The sequence below is a fragment of the Neolamprologus brichardi genome, chromosome 16, assembly GCF_056152115.1.
Source record: "Neolamprologus brichardi isolate AB-2024 chromosome 16, ASM5615211v1, whole genome shotgun sequence".
NCBI classification, from domain to species: domain Eukaryota; kingdom Metazoa; phylum Chordata; class Actinopteri; order Cichliformes; family Cichlidae; genus Neolamprologus; species Neolamprologus brichardi.
The window spans coordinates 2,167,724-2,184,452 of record NC_142119.1 but is presented as its reverse complement, the minus strand read 5'-3'; the positions used below and the strand labels follow the sequence as shown (position 1 = coordinate 2,184,452).

At 41.2% G+C, this 16,729-nt stretch overlaps 4 protein-coding genes across 4 annotated transcripts in view; all 4 read left to right on the top strand.

Annotated features, from left to right (window-relative positions):
* The window catches only part of col6a3 (collagen, type VI, alpha 3), a 120,223-nt gene that overhangs the window by 12,400 nt on the left and 91,094 nt on the right, over window positions 1-16,729 (top strand). Inside the window, exons 4-6 of the mRNA XM_087830007.1 lie at window positions 223-816; window positions 1,642-2,265; window positions 2,366-2,953. Of these exons, the coding sequence (XP_087686133.1) occupies window positions 223-816; window positions 1,642-2,265; window positions 2,366-2,953 (1,806 nt within the window). The remainder of the gene's footprint in view (window positions 1-222; window positions 817-1,641; window positions 2,266-2,365; window positions 2,954-16,729) is intronic.
* Window positions 4,104-4,763, top strand: LOC148098103 (collagen alpha-1(XII) chain-like). The gene has a single exon (XM_087829991.1). The coding sequence runs from the start codon at window positions 4,104-4,106 to the stop codon at window positions 4,743-4,745; it is 642 nt and encodes a 213-aa protein (XP_087686117.1). The 3' UTR covers window positions 4,746-4,763.
* Window positions 5,268-8,294, top strand: LOC148098102 (collagen alpha-3(VI) chain-like). The gene is made up of 4 exons (XM_087852959.1): window positions 5,268-5,899; window positions 5,981-6,583; window positions 6,846-7,439; window positions 7,538-8,294. The coding sequence occupies exons 1-4, from the start codon at window positions 5,395-5,397 to the stop codon at window positions 8,140-8,142; spliced, it is 2,307 nt and encodes a 768-aa protein (XP_087709085.1). The 5' UTR covers window positions 5,268-5,394; the 3' UTR covers window positions 8,143-8,294.
* LOC148098101 (collagen alpha-3(VI) chain-like) lies at window positions 11,568-16,297 on the top strand. Its single transcript, XM_087852960.1, has 5 exons — window positions 11,568-12,090; window positions 13,162-13,761; window positions 14,015-14,608; window positions 14,826-15,425; window positions 15,681-16,297. Exons 1-5 carry the CDS (start codon window positions 11,568-11,570, stop codon window positions 16,295-16,297), a joined length of 2,934 nt encoding a protein of 977 aa, XP_087709086.1.

The window sequence follows — 16,729 nt, the reverse complement described above, 5'->3', positions numbered from 1 at the left end:
TGTCTATTAGAAGGCATCTGAATTTTCCCTATTTTTTTCCATGTCAGTAATACTTTACCCTCATGCCAAATAATTTAATGCAAATATAAAATATACATTTATTAACAGAATATATTTTCAGAGTTTTGTCAGCTAAAAACTTAGTCTTATAGACCGATTATTATAGCATCTCCTACAATATTCACTCCTAACTGTAATGTTCTTTGTTGTTTCTTTTTCCAGTTATTCAGTCAAAAACAGTTGGAAATCGAGACATCATTTTCCTTATTGACGGTTCAATGGGAACAGCATACATTAACTCTGTGCGGGTTTTCATCAGAGAGTTTGTGGAAAGCATGCCAATTGGTCCAGATCAAGTTCAAGTGGGTATTGCACAGTTTTCTGCTGCCCCGAGAGTTGAGATGGATCTCAACACCCATGGGAGCAAGGAGTCAATCATTTCTGCTTTGAGTACTATCAGACCAAGACCATCACAGGCAGTCAACATCGGAGCAGCCTTGAACTATGTCCGGGAAAGAATGTTGCAGCCAGAGAAGGGCAGCCGTATTCAACAGGGTGTACCCCAGCTTGTAATGTTGTTAACCAGCAAAAGATCCAGTGATAGCGTGGAAGAACCTGCGAGTGCCCTGAGGGAACTAGGTGTGTTGACCCTGGCTGCAGGCGCAAGGGCAGCTGATGAGCAGCAGCTGAAGCAGATTGCCATTAGTGACGATGCTGTGTTCTACGACAAGGATATGCGACCACTGATTAAAACCAAGAAAGAGAAAATGATAAGTGCTCTTTCTACTTTAGCTGGAGGAGTACCCACCACAACAGGTAATGCTACATCTATATAGGTTGTTGAGCCCCTAAGTGCTTGAAATGAAGGCAACAGGACACCCTTTGGTTTGTGAAGAAATTTTGATCTCACCCAAGGGTCTTTTTCAGGTCAAAAAACTGTGGAGAGCCCAAGGTATTTAACCCATGGTGGGGTTATCCCCTTGGAATCGTTACTGATAGTTGTTAACCCACTCTACAATCATGTGAGCCACCGTGTGGATCAAAGAGTTGGTTCTTAATGTCACAGGGGAAAGTCCAGTCCAGTTTAACAAATCAAAAACAAGTCTGGTTGCTTTCATTTCAAGTGGTCAGTAATGATTTGTCTTTCAGTGAAATTCAGGACAATTAAAAAGGGAAACCTAGGACTAAAATGAACTTTTGATAAATGTGATAGATAAGGAAAACTTTGAATAAATATGTGGAAAAACAACTAAAGCAAAAGTTTCCATTCAAAATTGAAAACTAGGACAATTCTGTGATTTGTGTGGAGTATAAACACAAGAGCCAGTTTCATGCCAGCTGAAAAATATAAATTGATCCTGAGTAAGTAGTTGTGTTAGTTACATTTTTAGTGTTTAGTTGGCATTTTTTTTCTACTTTGGTACTACGTCTTTGTGGTTTGAAGTATTCTTCACAGTTATATTTGTAAATAATTGTTAAAAAATACAAATTGAAGTAAAAAATATTGGGCACTTTACTTGTTAAATTCTTCATTTACACACAGATTAATGTTGCAAAAGTTAATGTGTCACTATTACTGAAAGTACATGTTCATGGCATTACACAGAGAGTAATGAATACTTTTTTTGTGCTTTTCTTCAGTGACGGAGGAAACCATAGTGGAGACCACAAAAATGGTCAGAGACATTGTCTTTCTTGTGGATGGCTCAAACTATGTTGGCAGCAGTAATTTCCCCTATGTGAGAGACTTTATGATCAATACGATCAACCAACTTGATGTAGGTCCTGACAGGGTCCAGGTTGGTCTCCTGCAGTTTGCTGACCGTCCAAAAATAGAATTTTACCTGAGCAACTACAGGACCAGGCAAGAGGTTGTAGAAAAAATCTCTCAACTCAGGCTGACCGGAGGCTCAGCTGTGAATACAGGAGCTGCCATGAATTATGCCCTGGACAACATGTTTCACTCATCAAGGGGGTCACGCAGAAGGCAAGGAGTCCAGCAGGTGTTGGTTCTGATCACAGGTGGTCCACCCCAAGATCAGGTTAAATCTGTGGCTGATAAGTTGGCTCTGGCTGGTGTTTTGACTTTCACCGTCAGTTCTGGACAAGCAGACGAGGCCCTACTCCAGAGTGTTGCCTTTGTTCCAACTTTGGCTTTCCATGCAAGAAGCTTCTCTGGTTTACCAGGCCTTGCTGAACAAATCATGCCAGAGTTGGTAACAGTGGTTGGCGATACCGACGTGACAATATTCCAAGAGGAAACTGGTTAGTTTGGAATTTCTGTTTTCTTTGTCTAATAAAAAATATGATCAACTGTATATCTGGCAAAACATAAATAAATGTGTATTGTATTTTTTTCCTTCAGTTGTTGGAGCTGAAAGAGATGTTGCTTTCCTCATTGATGGCACAGATAGAGTTCGAGCAGATTTTGCCTACATAAAGGATTTTATCATTAAAGTAATTGAACCACTTGACATTGGAGATGACAAGGTACGAGTTTCAGTGGTTCAACACAGTGAAAGGCCAACTCCAAGTTTTTACCTTAACACTTATAAAACCAAAGATGAAGTGATAAGAGCTGTCCAAGGACTCAGAGTGACCGGTGGAAGTAGTTTAAACACAGGATCTGCTCTGAGATTCATGAAAGACACCATCCTGTCTGGCAGTAATGGTGGTCGTGCTGCACAAAATGTCCCTCAGTTTCTGATTGTTTTGACTGGAGACCGATCTACGGATAATGTAAGGGAACCCGCTGGAGCACTGAAGACAGATGGAGTTGTACCGTTTGGTGTTGGTGTCAAGGACGCAGACCCAAAGCAGATTGAGGCCATCTCGCACAACCCTTCTTTTGCCTTCAACGTTAAGGAATTCAGTGAGCTCAGCACCATACCGCAAAGACTGAATAATTATGTGAGCCTACCAAGGGAAGAGTTAGAGGTCGTCCTACAGCAAGGTAAGATTTTTTTTTTTCTGGTGTCCGGAACTCACAAAATCTGCAATTTTTAGTGCTTTATATCTCATCTAACTTATGTTAACCCCATTTTAATCTTAATTAGATTCTTATTGTTGTCTTAACACAACGTGATGCTGTAAAAAGAAATATTGTGTTTCTATTTGATGGCACTGATAACACTGGAAATGGATTGACAGATATTAAACACTTTGTTAAAAACATAGCAGAGAGCCTTTATATCAGTGAGAACCAAGACAGAGTGTCTGTGGTTCAGTGTGCAGACAACACTCAGGTCAGCTTTTATCTAAATCCTCACAAGACAAAGAATTACAATTTAAATGCCATAGACATTTTAAGGCACAAATGAGGGACATGCCATAATATTGGTGCAGCTCTTCAGTTTGTGATGCATAGTGTCTTTACTTCCTCCATGGGTAGCAGAAGACTAAAAAGGAATCATCCAGATTTTAATTAAGTGGCAAACTGTCCACTGATAATGTGAGAAGCCCAGCTTTTTCTCTTAAAGAACATTACATTTTACATAACATTTTGGAGTGAGAGATGCCAAAATATCAGAGTTGGAAATGATTGCACTCAAACCTAGTTTCACATATAAGGTTTCTGAATTACCCTCAGTCCAGTCACAACTTATTATTCCACTGAACAGACACAAAGACACTCAAGATAACACACTGCTGTCATGTCAGTGTATAAGTTAATATTATTTAATCAGGACAAGTTTTGCTCCTTAGCACCGTTGCATTTTCTTGTAAAACTAACATATCCCTAAACTCAAATTATTGATAAAATTTTATTTGGTGATTTTGGTAATTATTCACCCCATTATTTAAGCCATTTCTATTGTGTAAAATTCACGATTGTTCTCACTAAAAAGCCTATTCTAACTGAAAAAGGAATTAATTTTGGTGTGTTTTTTGGTTTTATCTTTTCTTTCCAACTGTCCATTTCACTTACTACTTTGAAGTCACTTGGAAGATCAGTCATTCAATTCTCTTATGCATCTTTTTTGGTAAAAAGATGTTTTTTTTTCACTTTTCAGAGCAATAGCTCACGTCTTTACAGCTCAGTTTTTTCACTGAGCTTGACTTGCTCATGCTAATAAATATGCATGACTGTTAGAACGTCTCAAATGCGTAATTCGCAAATCTTCTATCCATCCTTGTATCATCTAGTTGACACACGGAGGGACATAGTGTTTCTCCTTGATGGGTCAGATGACTCCAGAAATGGTCTCCCAGCTATTCGAGAATTCGTCAGAAGAATGGTTGAAGAGTTGGATGTTGGCGAAGATAAGGTTCGAGTGGGCGTTATACTGTATAGTGATGATGCCTCAATTTACTTCAACCTAATAACTCACAGATCCAAAAAAGCTATTATCTATGCTGTAAGAAGTCTTCGACATAAAGGAGGGACATCTCGCAATACTGGAGCTGCTTTACAGTTTGTGCAAGACCATGTTTTCACAACTTCATCTGGGAGTAGACACCTGGAGGGAGTTCCTCAGATTCTTTTTTTGCTGACTGGGGGAAAATCCAAAGATGATGTCTCCAGAGCTTCATTTGGACTAAAGCAAATCGGTGTTATGTCTTTTGCAATTGGAATGAAAAACGCTGGACAAGAGGAACTTCAAAAAATTGCCTTCTCCTCCAGATATGTTTTCAACTTGCCTTTCTTTGCTGAAATTTTGTCCATTCAGCCAGATTTAGTAGCATTTGTCCAGACAGAAATACCAGCTAAGCCTGCTACTGTTGTAGGTAAGAAACAAATGTAATATATAATTTAGATTTAAACTGACTCGCTGTTTCTGTTCTTGCACATTTGGTCTTTCTTAATTTCAAATGTGATGAAACTGAATTATTTTCTGAAGAATGTCATTGATTCAGTTTCACATTTGTTAAATTCTCTTCACTGGCCAGACACATCTTACGTGTTACTTGCTTCTTGGTTGGCTGCCATCCTTTTTTTTCTTGTACTCCAGAGAGCTTTTTTTTCTTTTCTTAAGCTCTCCCTTGAGCCAGTGATAATCACATCATTGACTGAAAATATGTTCTTTTGAACAAAATAACTTGTTTGGCTTTAATCTATCTTTCATGCGTGAAAGATGAATATGCTACTTAGCTTGTAATTTCTCAATATTTTTCTTTGTTAGCCAGTTTTCCTACAAATTGTTGCATCTAACACATCGTTTAAAACAATAATTCTTTGAATTTCATTACCAGTTTTAGTATATTTGCCAACAACATAATGACTGATTATTGCACTACAGTACATTTTGGCTTATGTTTATGTTTGACTGCTAAACGAGGTTTTCATATTCTTTCTCTGAATTAGAATCTCCTCAAAGAGACATAGTATTCCTTTTGGATGGATCGGATAATACACAAAGTGACTTCCCAGCAATAAGGAGTTTTGTGGAACAAATGGTAGAAACACTCACAGTTGATGAGAACAGAGATCGTATTTCTGTGGTTCAGTATAGCGGAGATCCACAGACACATTTCAATTTGAACACCTACATGGCAAAACAAGATGTTCTCGGTGCAATCCAACGTTTGAACCATAAAGGAGGCATATCCCTCAACACTGGGGTAGCTCTTGACTATGTAAGAAAAAATGCTTTTGCCGAGTCCTCAGGTAGTCGGCATCAACAAGGTGTCCCTCAGATATTGATTCTGCTGAGCGATGGAAGATCTCAAGATGATGTTGCAAGTGCTGCTGCTGCTCTAAAACAGGAAAAAATTGTTCCATTCTGTGTGGGTACCAGTAATGCAAACATACTTGAGCTCCAAATGATTGCACATGACCCTTCCTATGCCTTCTCCATAACTCAATTTGATGATATTGGGAGAATACATGATCAACTTGTGTCACTTCTAAAAAGGGTTCCTCGGCAGCAGCCAAGACAAAAATCACAAAGTCCTTTAGGTAAGGCTTTTTATTGATGTTTTCATGGTCTATCTGTCTTATAATGCTTAACTCTAACTTAGCATCATCATTTCTGTCAAGCTCCTGCAGGTCAAAATGAACCCATTCAACGTGATATTGTGTTTTTACTGGATTCCTCTGATAAAATGCAGAAAACCTTCAATGCTGTTCTTGGCTTTGTTGGAAGAATCATGGAGACACTCAGTGTGGACAAAGACAAAGATCGTGTTTCAGTAGTGCAGTACAGCAGAGAACCTTCTGTTGATTTTCTCCTAAATACATACAACACAAAGCAAGATGTTGCTGACAGTTTGCGAAGGTTGAGGCATAAAGGAGGTGAACCCCTCAATACTGGTGCAGCCCTGCAGTATGTCAAGGATAATGTTTTAACAGCTTCCTCTGGAAGTAGGCACCAGCAAGGTGTCCCCCAGATTCTGATTCTTTTAATTGGTGGACGTTCCAGTGATGATGTCAGAAATGCTGCTGAAAACTTGAATGAAATGGGTGTAACAACTTTTGTGGTTGGAATAGATCATGCAGACACCCTTGAGATTCAGTCTATTGCACAAAAATCAGACCGTGCTTTCCATGCAGCAGATATCAATAATCTATCAGATATTGAACAACTAATCATTTCTACCATGAAGGAGATTAAAAACCCTGCCATCAAACCACCATCGCACGGTAAGGTTGTAATGGTTAGCTCTTACACTGGGCGCGTGACTTAATGGATTGTCAGATTGTTGCAGACATGAAATCCCTTATTTTCGGTGAACGATACATGATGAACTCCTTCACACTCAAATCTTTTGCTTGACAGAATCTTTTGCTTGATTAGTTGTAATTGAAGCACAAGCTGTGTATGCAGGATAAATGCATATTTACAAGAACAATTTTATTTTTCAATGTCATCAACCAGTTTGTTCAAATTCCTCTTTGATTACAGATGCCAACGGAAGAGACGTTGTTTTTTTGCTTGATGGTTCTGATGATTCTCAGCAAAAATTCCCAGATATTATTGACTTTGTAAAGAGGATAACAAAGCATCTAAATGTTGATATAAACAAAGATCGCATGGCTGTGGTCCAGTACAGTGACACTGCAGAGATTAATTTTAACTTGAGTCGTTATTCAACAAAGAATGATATTCTTAAAGCAGTAAATGGTCTGAGACACAAAGGGGGTTATCCTCACAACATTGGAGCTGCTCTCCAGTACTTGAAGGAACATGTATATACCCCTATGTCTGGTAGTAGACGTCAGGAGGGAATTCCACAGATACTCATACTACTGATTGGTGGACGATCTGCAGATGACATAAGAACCCCAGCCAGAATGATGAAGCAAATTGGTGCCATTTCAGTTGTAATTGGGACATCTGATGCTGACACTCTAGAGCTACAGACAATAGCTCATGAACCCAAGTACGCGCTTCCAGTTGCTGAATATGGACAACTTCCTAGTGTTCAGGAAGATGTGTTGGCATTGATAAGAGAGGCTTTGCAACATGTAGAACAAATTGCTCCCACAGCAGGTCTCGGTAAGAATCAATGTTTTCATTATCTAGTAAAGAGGAGAGATTGGAGGATTTTCAGAAACCGTCATTGTCACATTCTGTTTACACTTTTTTTTTTTCAGATTCTAAGAAAACTGATGTAGTGTTTCTCATTGATGGATCATATGACTCACTGAATGGTTTTGAAGAAATACGAAGCTTTATTGAAAAAACTGTGGAAAGTTTAAATTTGGGCAATGATAGAGACCAAGTGGCTGTTGTTCAGTATAGTCGTGATGCCACTGTTAATTTTTACTTGAATTCTTATTCTTCCAAGAATGATGTGCTCAATTCCATAAGAACAATGAGACATAAATTTGGAAGACCACTGAACATTGGAAAAGCACTGGAGTTTGTCAGAGACAACGTCTTTTCTGCTTCAGTTGGAGGCAGACGTGCAGAATTGGTCCCTCAGTATCTGTATGTTTTTAGTGGTGGAAGATCTGGAGATGATGTCAGAGGACCAGCACAATCACTCAAAGACAATGGCATCAAAACCTTTAGTATTGGAACGGAGAATGCTGATACTTTGGAAATGCAGACTATCTCCTATACACCAGCACATTATTTTTATGTCACAAACTATAATAATCTACAAAGCTTAGATCCATCAGTGGAAGCCATGTTGAGGGGCACTAAAGAAACAACTGAATTTTCAACTATTGGTAAGAGGAACAACAATTTATAATAGCTTCCTTCTGGACATGATTGCATATCATCATTATCTTTTAGGTTATATGTAAGAGGTAAAATTTGTAAAATATTTCATAACCCATTTCAGATACATCTGTGACAGCAGAAGCAGGATTCCAGAATGCTGATATTGTTTTTCTTCTTGATGGATCTGATGATATGCAACCAAGTGAACAACAAACTTTGGAATTTGTCAGAGAGTTTGTCAAGCAAATAGAAATTGGGCCAAGAAAAGCACAAGTTGCTTTAATCCAGTACAGCACAGAGCCCACAACTGAGTTTCTTCTAAACAAATACTTAATGAAAGATGATATCATTAATCATTTGGACAACATGAAACTGAAAGGAGGGTCCACTGTGAACATTGGTGTAGCCCTTGATTATGTGAAAAATAATGTCTTCACTGCTTCATCTGGTAGCAGAGCACTGCATGCAGTCCCACAGATACTGATACTCTTCAGTGGAAGAAATTCAAATGATGAAATCTTAGGTCCATTAGAAAGGCTCCGAAATGTGGGAATTGTTCTTTTTGGCATTGGTGTGAATAATGCTGATAGGTTTGAGATGGAACAATTAGCTCCTACAGCAATGTATTTTATAAAGAATACTTCTGACTTTCCTCATGTGAGAGAGCAGTTGCTGTCTGTCATATCCTCTCTCAAAAGTACTATCAAACCTCATGTGGGTAAGTGAAAATAACATTTGATGATATGAAGTTTGATTAAACAAATATCTCATTTAATATTATTTAAATACAAACCTTGTAAACCTCATGTTGAAGTGTCTTCAACAGTAATTTGATGACTGTTGAATTGGTTAGAAACAACATTTACATGATTATGAATTTTTTTAGGTTCAAGCTCCAGCATAAAACGAGATATTGTATTTCTCATTGATGGATCTGATGATGTCAGGAAGAGTTTCAGTGCCATACGTGAATTTGTTGGCAAAATGGTTGCGAGCTTTGACCTGGACCAAAGAAAAGATAAAGTTGCAGTTGTGCAGTATAGCAACAATGCTGAACTTAACTTTAATCTGGATACTTACAAAACAAAAGCTGATGTCCTAAAGCACATTACAAGTCTTAAACCCAAAGGTGGAAGGCCACAGTATATTGGGGCAGGACTGCAATTTGTGAAGGATAATGTCTTTGTTCCAAATGCTGGAAGTCGACAACATGAAGGAGTCAAACAAATACTTATTGTATTGGCTGGTGGAAGATCAAGAGATTCTCCAAGAGGACCAGCAAGTATGCTTAAAACAGCAGGTGTCACTACATTTGCAATTGGATCAAGAATGTCCAATTCAGCTGAGATGGAAATGATTTCATCAAACCCAAATTTCAAATACTCAGTCCCAGACTTTGTAAATCTGCCTCGAATACAGGAAAATTTGAAGAGTCACTTTACTAAAATGGCAGTTGAAGGGGAAAGAATGGGAGGTAAGAATTTAAATGATTTCTCAAATTTAATACGTTAATTTTAATATGTACATCTTATTCAAGTGAATTAGCGGTGAGTAAAAATCAGCAACTGTATTTCTAATTAAAGAAGAAAAAAAAGAAAATGAGTGTGAGTTCAAAAAATGGCTTTATGTTGAAGAACATTTGAAAGACCAAGTTAAACATATGGTAAATCTCATGTCTCTTAGTGGTCAGACAGCCAGCAGGAAGGGATGTGGTGTTTTTGCTGGATGGATCTGATGCTACTAGAAGTGGATTCCCAGCCATGAGAGACTTTGTCCAAAAACAAGTAGACACACTGAGTGTGGATGATGGCAAAGACCGTGTGTCGGTTGTTCAGTACAGCAGCGATCCAGCCGTCCAGTTCTATCTGAACACTTACACCACAAAAAGAGAGGTCCTTGACAGTGTCAGAGGTTTGAGGCACAAAGGCGGACGACCCCTCAACACTGGAGCAGCTCTCCGGTACTTGAGGGATAACGTCTTCACGGCCTCTGCCGGAAGCAGGCGGCCATCAGGAGTTCCGCAGGTCCTAATATTGATCACTGGTGGAAGATCATTTGACAGTATTGATGAACCAGCCTCTGCTCTCAAACAGCTGGGTGTCTTGACCATTGCAATTGGAACCCGAGGCTCTGACCCCAGAGAACTTCAGACCATAACTGGCGAGCCCAGTCATGCTGTATCTGTGTCTGAGTTCACTGACCTTCCCAATGTTCAAGAACAGCTCTCTTCTGTAATGAGCACAGTGCCAATGAGGGTCACACCTTTGACCCCAACAGTGACTGGTAAGAACATGACCCATCTTCAAAGTCCAGTATCATTGTAGGAAACAGTGTGAAAAGAAATCATTTGGTTTTGCTGTGTTCAATCAGCCAGTGGATTGTTTTTTCCTTTTTTTTTGTTGTGTTTTTTCTTTTTTTTATAAAATAGTTGTGATTGTAAAGAAAGAGTTCAATTTTACCATGGTGCTTTTTAGCTGCAATATATTTGATTGAGCAAGTTAAACATATGGTAAATCTCATGTCTCTTAGTGGTCAGAAAGCCAGCAGGAAGGGATGTGGTGTTTTTGCTGGATGGATCTGATGCTACTAGAAGTGGATTCCCAGCTATCAGAGACTTTGTCCAAAAACAAGTAGACACACTCAGTGTGGATGATGGCAAAGACCGTGTGTCGGTTGTTCAGTACAGCAGCGATCCAGCCGTCCAGTTCTATCTGAACACTTACACCACAAAAAGAGAGGTCCTTGACAGTGTCAGAGGTTTGAGGCACAAAGGCGGACGACCCCTCAACACTGGAGCAGCTCTCCGGTACTTGAGGGATAACGTCTTCACGGCCTCTGCCGGAAGCAGGCGGCCCTCAGGAGTTCCGCAGGTCCTAATATTGATCACTGGTGGAAGATCATTTGACAGTATTGATGAACCAGCCTCTGCTCTCAAAAAGCTGGGTGTCTTGACCATTGCAATTGGAACCCGAGGCTCTGACCCCAGAGAACTTCAGACCATAACTGGCGAGCCCAGTTATGCTCTATCTGTGTCTGAACTTACTGACCTACCCAAAGTGCAACAGCAACTTGAGTCCTCTGTGGAAGCTGCAGTTTTTGAAGTCACCCCAGAATTACCAACCGTAATTGGTACGTTGTCAGACACATCCTATTGCTGGCTCCAAAAGTTACTAATTTCAGCTACAGTGAGGAAAGCAAATAAATGAATGTGATGTGTGTATAGGTTTTTTGTGCATTTCAAACCAGTTGGTAGCATGCTGTGGTCTTTCTAAAATAGAAGTAGGCCAGGCTAGTGTTGTTAAAATATTAGTGTGCCAGTGAAAGATAATCTCACAAGCTTTGTGAAAGGTGTTCATTTTTTTGTCCTACTGTCTTTTCTCAGCTTCACGTGACAGAAAAGATATTGTATTCCTTCTGGATGGTTCTGATGGCACAAGGAATGGCTTTCCTGCCATGCGTCATTTTGTAGAGACAGTGGTGGAGAATATCAATGTGGGAGAAAACAAAGACCATGTCTCTTTGGTCCAGTACAGCAGAGAACCAGAGGTCCATTTCTATCTGAACACATATACCACAAGGGAGGATGTGGTGGACTCGGTCAGAGGGCTTAGCCACAGAGGAGGAAGACCCCTAAACACTGGGGCAGCTCTCCAATACGTCAGAGACAACGTCTTTACAAACTCCTCTGGAAGTAGACGCCTGCAGGGTGTCCCACAGATATTGATCTTACTAACTGGGGGAAGGTCTTTTGACAATGTAGATAGCCCAGCCTCAGCTCTCAAACAGCAGGGCATTTATGTGATTGGCATTGGAACTAGGACCTCAGATGCTAGAGAGCTGCAGAAAATATCATATGAGCCCAGTTATGCTCTGTCAGTGTCCGAGTTCACTGACCTTCCCAGTGTCCAAGAACAGCTCTCTTCTGTAATGAGCAAAGTGATAGTGAGGGCCACGCCCATGACACCAACAGTGACCGGTAAGAACGTGACTCCTTTGTAATCTCCAGTATCATGGTAGGAAACAGTGTGAAAAGAAACCAAATGTCATTTGCTGTGTTCATTTAGCCAGTGCATTGTTTTTTTTACAAAATAGTTGTGCTTGCGAAGAAAGAGTTCAATTTCAAGATGTTCCTTTTTAGCTGCAAAATATTTGATTGAGCAAGTTAAACATATGGTAAATCTCATGTCTCTTAGTGGTCAGACAGCCAGCAGGAAGGGATGTGGTGTTTTTGCTGGATGGATCTGATGCTACTAGAAGTGGATTCCCAGCCATGAGAGACTTTGTCCAAAAACAAGTAGACACACTGAGTGTGGATGATGGCAAAGACTGTGTGTCGGTTGTTCAGTACAGCAGCGATCCAGCCGTCCAGTTCTATCTGAACACTTACACCACAAAAAGAGAGGTCCTTGACAGTGTCAGAGGTTTGAGGCACAAAGGCGGACGACCCCTCAACACTGGAGCAGCTCTCCGGTACTTGAGGGATAACGTCTTCACGGCCTCTGCCGGAAGCAGGCGGCCATCAGGAGTTCCGCAGGTCCTAATATTGATCACTGGTGGAAGATCATTTGACAGTATTGATGAACCAGCCTCTGCTCTCAAACAGCTGGGTGTCTTGACCATTGCAATTGGAACCCGAGGCTCTGACCCCAGAGAACTTCAGACCATAACTGGCGAGCCCAGTCATGCTGTATCTGTGTCTGAGTTCACTGACCTTCCCAATGTTCAAGAAAAGCTCTCTTCTGTAATGAGCACAGTGCCAATGAGGGTCACACCTTTGACCCCAACAGTGACTGGTAAGAACATGACCCATCATCAAAGTCCAGTATCATTGTAGGAAACAGTGTGAAAAGAAATCATTTGGTTTTGCTTTGTTTAATCAGCCAGTGGATTGTTTATTCTTTTTTGTTGTTGTGTTTTCGTTTTTTTTTTTTTTTTTTATAAAATAGTTGTGGTTGTAAAGAAAGAGTTCAATTTTACCATGGTGCTTTTTAGCTGCAAAATATTTGATTGAGCAAGTTAAACATATGGTAAATCTCATGTCTCTTAGTGGTCAGACAGCCAGCAGGAAGGGATGTGGTGTTTTTGCTGGATGGATCTGATGCTACTAGAAGTGGATTCCCAGCTATGAGAGACTTTGTCCAAAAACAAGTAGACACACTGAGTATGGATGATGGCAAAGACCGTGTGTCGGTTGTTCAGTACAGCAGCGATCCAGCCGTCCAGTTCTATCTGAACACTTACACCACAAAAAGAGAGGTCCTTGACAGTGTCAGAGGTTTGAGGCACAAAGGCGGACGACCCCTCAACACTGGAGCAGCTCTCCGGTACTTGAGGGATAACGTCTTCACGGCCTCTGCCGGAAGCAGGCGGCCATCAGGAGTTCCGCAGGTCCTAATATTGATCACTGGTGGAAGATCATTTGACAGTATTGATGAACCAGCCTCTGCTCTCAAACAGCTGGGTGTCTTGACCATTGCAATTGGAACCCGAGGCTCTGACCCCAGAGAACTTCAGACCATAACTGGCGAGCCCAGTTATGCTCTATCTGTGTCTGAACTTACTGACCTACCCAAAGTGCAACAGCAACTGGAGTCCTCTGTGGAAGCTGCAGTTTTTGAAGTCACCCCAGAATTACCAACCGTAATTGGTACGTTGTCAGACACATCCTATTGCTGGCTCCAAAAGTTACTAATTTCAGCTACAGTGAGGAAAGCAAATAAATGAATGTGATGTGTGTATAGGTTTTTTGTGCATTTCAAACCAGTTGGTAGCATGCTGTGGTCTTTCTAAAATAGAAGTAGGCCAGGCTAGTGTTGTTAAAATATTAGTGTGCCAGTGAAAGATAATCTCACAAGCTTTGTGAAAGGTTTTCATTTTTTTGTCCTACTGTCTTTTCTCAGCTTCACGTGACAGAAAAGATATTGTATTCCTTCTGGATGGTTCTGATGGCACAAGGAATGGCTTTCCTGCCATGCGTGATTTTGTAGAGAGAGTGGTGGAGAAAATCAATGTGGGAGAAAACAAAGACCATGTCTCTGTGGTCCAGTACAGCAGAGAACCAGAGGTCCATTTCTATCTGAACACATATACCACAAGGGAGGATGTGGTGGACTCGGTCAGAGGGCTTAGACACAGAGGAGGAAGACCCCTAAACACTGGGGCAGCTCTCCAATACGTCAGAGACAACGTCTTTACAAACTCCTCTGGAAGTAGACGCCTGCAGGGTGTCCCACAGATATTGATCTTACTAACTGGGGGAAGGTCTTTTGACAATGTAGATAGCCCAGCCTCAGCTCTCAAACAGCAGGGCATTTATGTGATTGGCATTGGAACTAGGACCTCAGATGCTAGAGAGCTGCAGAAAATATCATATGAGCCCAGTTATGCTCTGTCAGTGTCCGAGTTCACTGACCTTCCCAGTGTCCAAGAACAGCTCTCTTCTGTAATGAGCAAAGTGATAGTGAGGGCCACGCCCATGACACCAACAGTGACCGGTAAGAACGTGACTCCTTTGTAATCTCCAGTATCATGGTAGGAAACAGTGTGAAAAGAAACCAAATGTCATTTGCTGTGTTCAGTTAGCCAGTGGATTGTTTTTTTTACAAAATAGTTGTGCTTGCAAAGAAAGAGTTCAATTTCAAGATGTTCCTTTTTAGCTGCAAAATATTTGATTGAGCAAGTTAAACATATGGTAAATCTCATGTCTCTTAGTGGTCAGACAGCCAGCAGGAAGGGATGTGGTGTTTTTGCTGGATGGATCTGATGCTACTAGAAGTGGATTCCCAGCTATGAGAGACTTTGTCCAAAAACAAGTAGACACACTGAGTGTGAATGATGGCAAAGACCGTGTGTCGGTTGTTCAGTACAGCAGCGAACCAGCCGTCCAGTTCTATCTGAACACTTACACCACAAAAAGAGAGGTCCTTGACAGTGTCAGAGGTTTGAGGCACAAAGGCGGACGACCCCTCAACACTGGAGCAGCTCTCCGGTACTTGAGGGATAACGTCTTCACGGCCTCTGCCGGAAGCAGGCGGCCATCAGGAGTTCCGCAGGTCCTAATATTGATCACTGGTGGAAGATCATTTGACAGTATTGATGAACCAGCCTCTGCTCTCAAACAGCTGGGTGTCTTGACCATTGCAATTGGAACCCGAGGCTCTGACCCCAGAGAACTTCAGACCATAACTGGCGAGCCCAGTTATGCTCTATCTGTGTCTGAACTTACTGACCTACCCAAAGTGCAACAGCAACTTGAGTCCTCTGTGGAAGCTGCAGTTTTTGAAGTCACCCCAGAATTACCAACCGTAATTGGTACGTTGTCAGACACATCCTATTGCTGGCTCCAAAAGTTACTAATTTCAGCTACAGTGAGGAAAGCAAATAAATGAATGTGATGTGTGTGTATAGGTTTTTTGTGCATTTAAAACCAGTTGGTAGCATGCTGTGGTCTTTCTAAAACAGAAGTAGGCCAGGCTAGTGTTGTTAAAATATTAGTGTGCCAGTGAAAGATAATCTCACAAGCTTTGTGAAAGGTTTTCATTTTTTTGTCCTACTGTCTTTTCTCAGCTTCACGTGACAGAAAAGATATTGTATTCCTTCTGGATGGTTCTGATGGCACAAGGAATGGCTTTCCTGCCATGCGTGATTTTGTAGAGAGAGTGGTGGAGAAAATCAATGTGGGAGAAAACAAAGACCATGTCTCTGTGGTCCAGTACAGCAGAGAACCAGAGGTCCATTTCTATCTGAACACATATACCACAAGGGAGGATGTGGTGGACTCGGTCAGAGGGCTTAGACACAGAGGAGGAAGACCCCTAAACACTGGGGCAGCTCTCCAATACGTCAGAGACAACGTCTTTACAAACTCCTCTGGAAGTAGACGCCTGCAGGGTGTCCCACAGATATTGATCTTACTAACTGGGGGAAGGTCTTTTGACAATGTAGATAGCCCAGCCTCAGCTCTCAAACAGCAGGGCATTTATGTGATTGGCATTGGAACTAGGACCTCAGATGCTAGAGAGCTGCAGAAAATATCATATGAGCCCAGTTATGCTCTGTCAGTGTCCGAGTTCACTGACCTTCCCAGTGTCCAAGAACAGCTCTCTTCTGTAATGAGCAAAGTGATAGTGAGGGCCACGCCCATGACACCAACAGTGACCGGTAAGAACGTGACTCCTTTGTAATCTCCAGTATCATGGTAGGAAACAGTGTGAAAAGAAACCAAATGTCATTTGCTGTGTTCAGTTAGCCAGTGCATTGTTTTTTTTACAAAATTGTTGTGCTTGCGAAGAAAGAGTTCAATTTCAAGATGTTCCTTTTTAGCTGCAAAATATTTGATTGAGCAAGTTAAACATATGGTAAATCTCATGTCTCTTAGTGGTCAGACAGCCAGCAGGAAGGGATGTGGTGTTTTTGCTGGATGGATCTGATGCTACTAGAAGTGGATTCCCAGCCATGAGAGACTTTGTCCAAAAACAAGTAGACACACTGAGTGTGGATGATGGCAAAGACCGTGTGTCGGTTGTTCAGTACAGCAGCGATCCAGCCGTCCAGTTCTATCTGAACACTTACACCACAAAAAGAGAGGTCCTTGACAGTGTCAGAGGTTTGAGGCA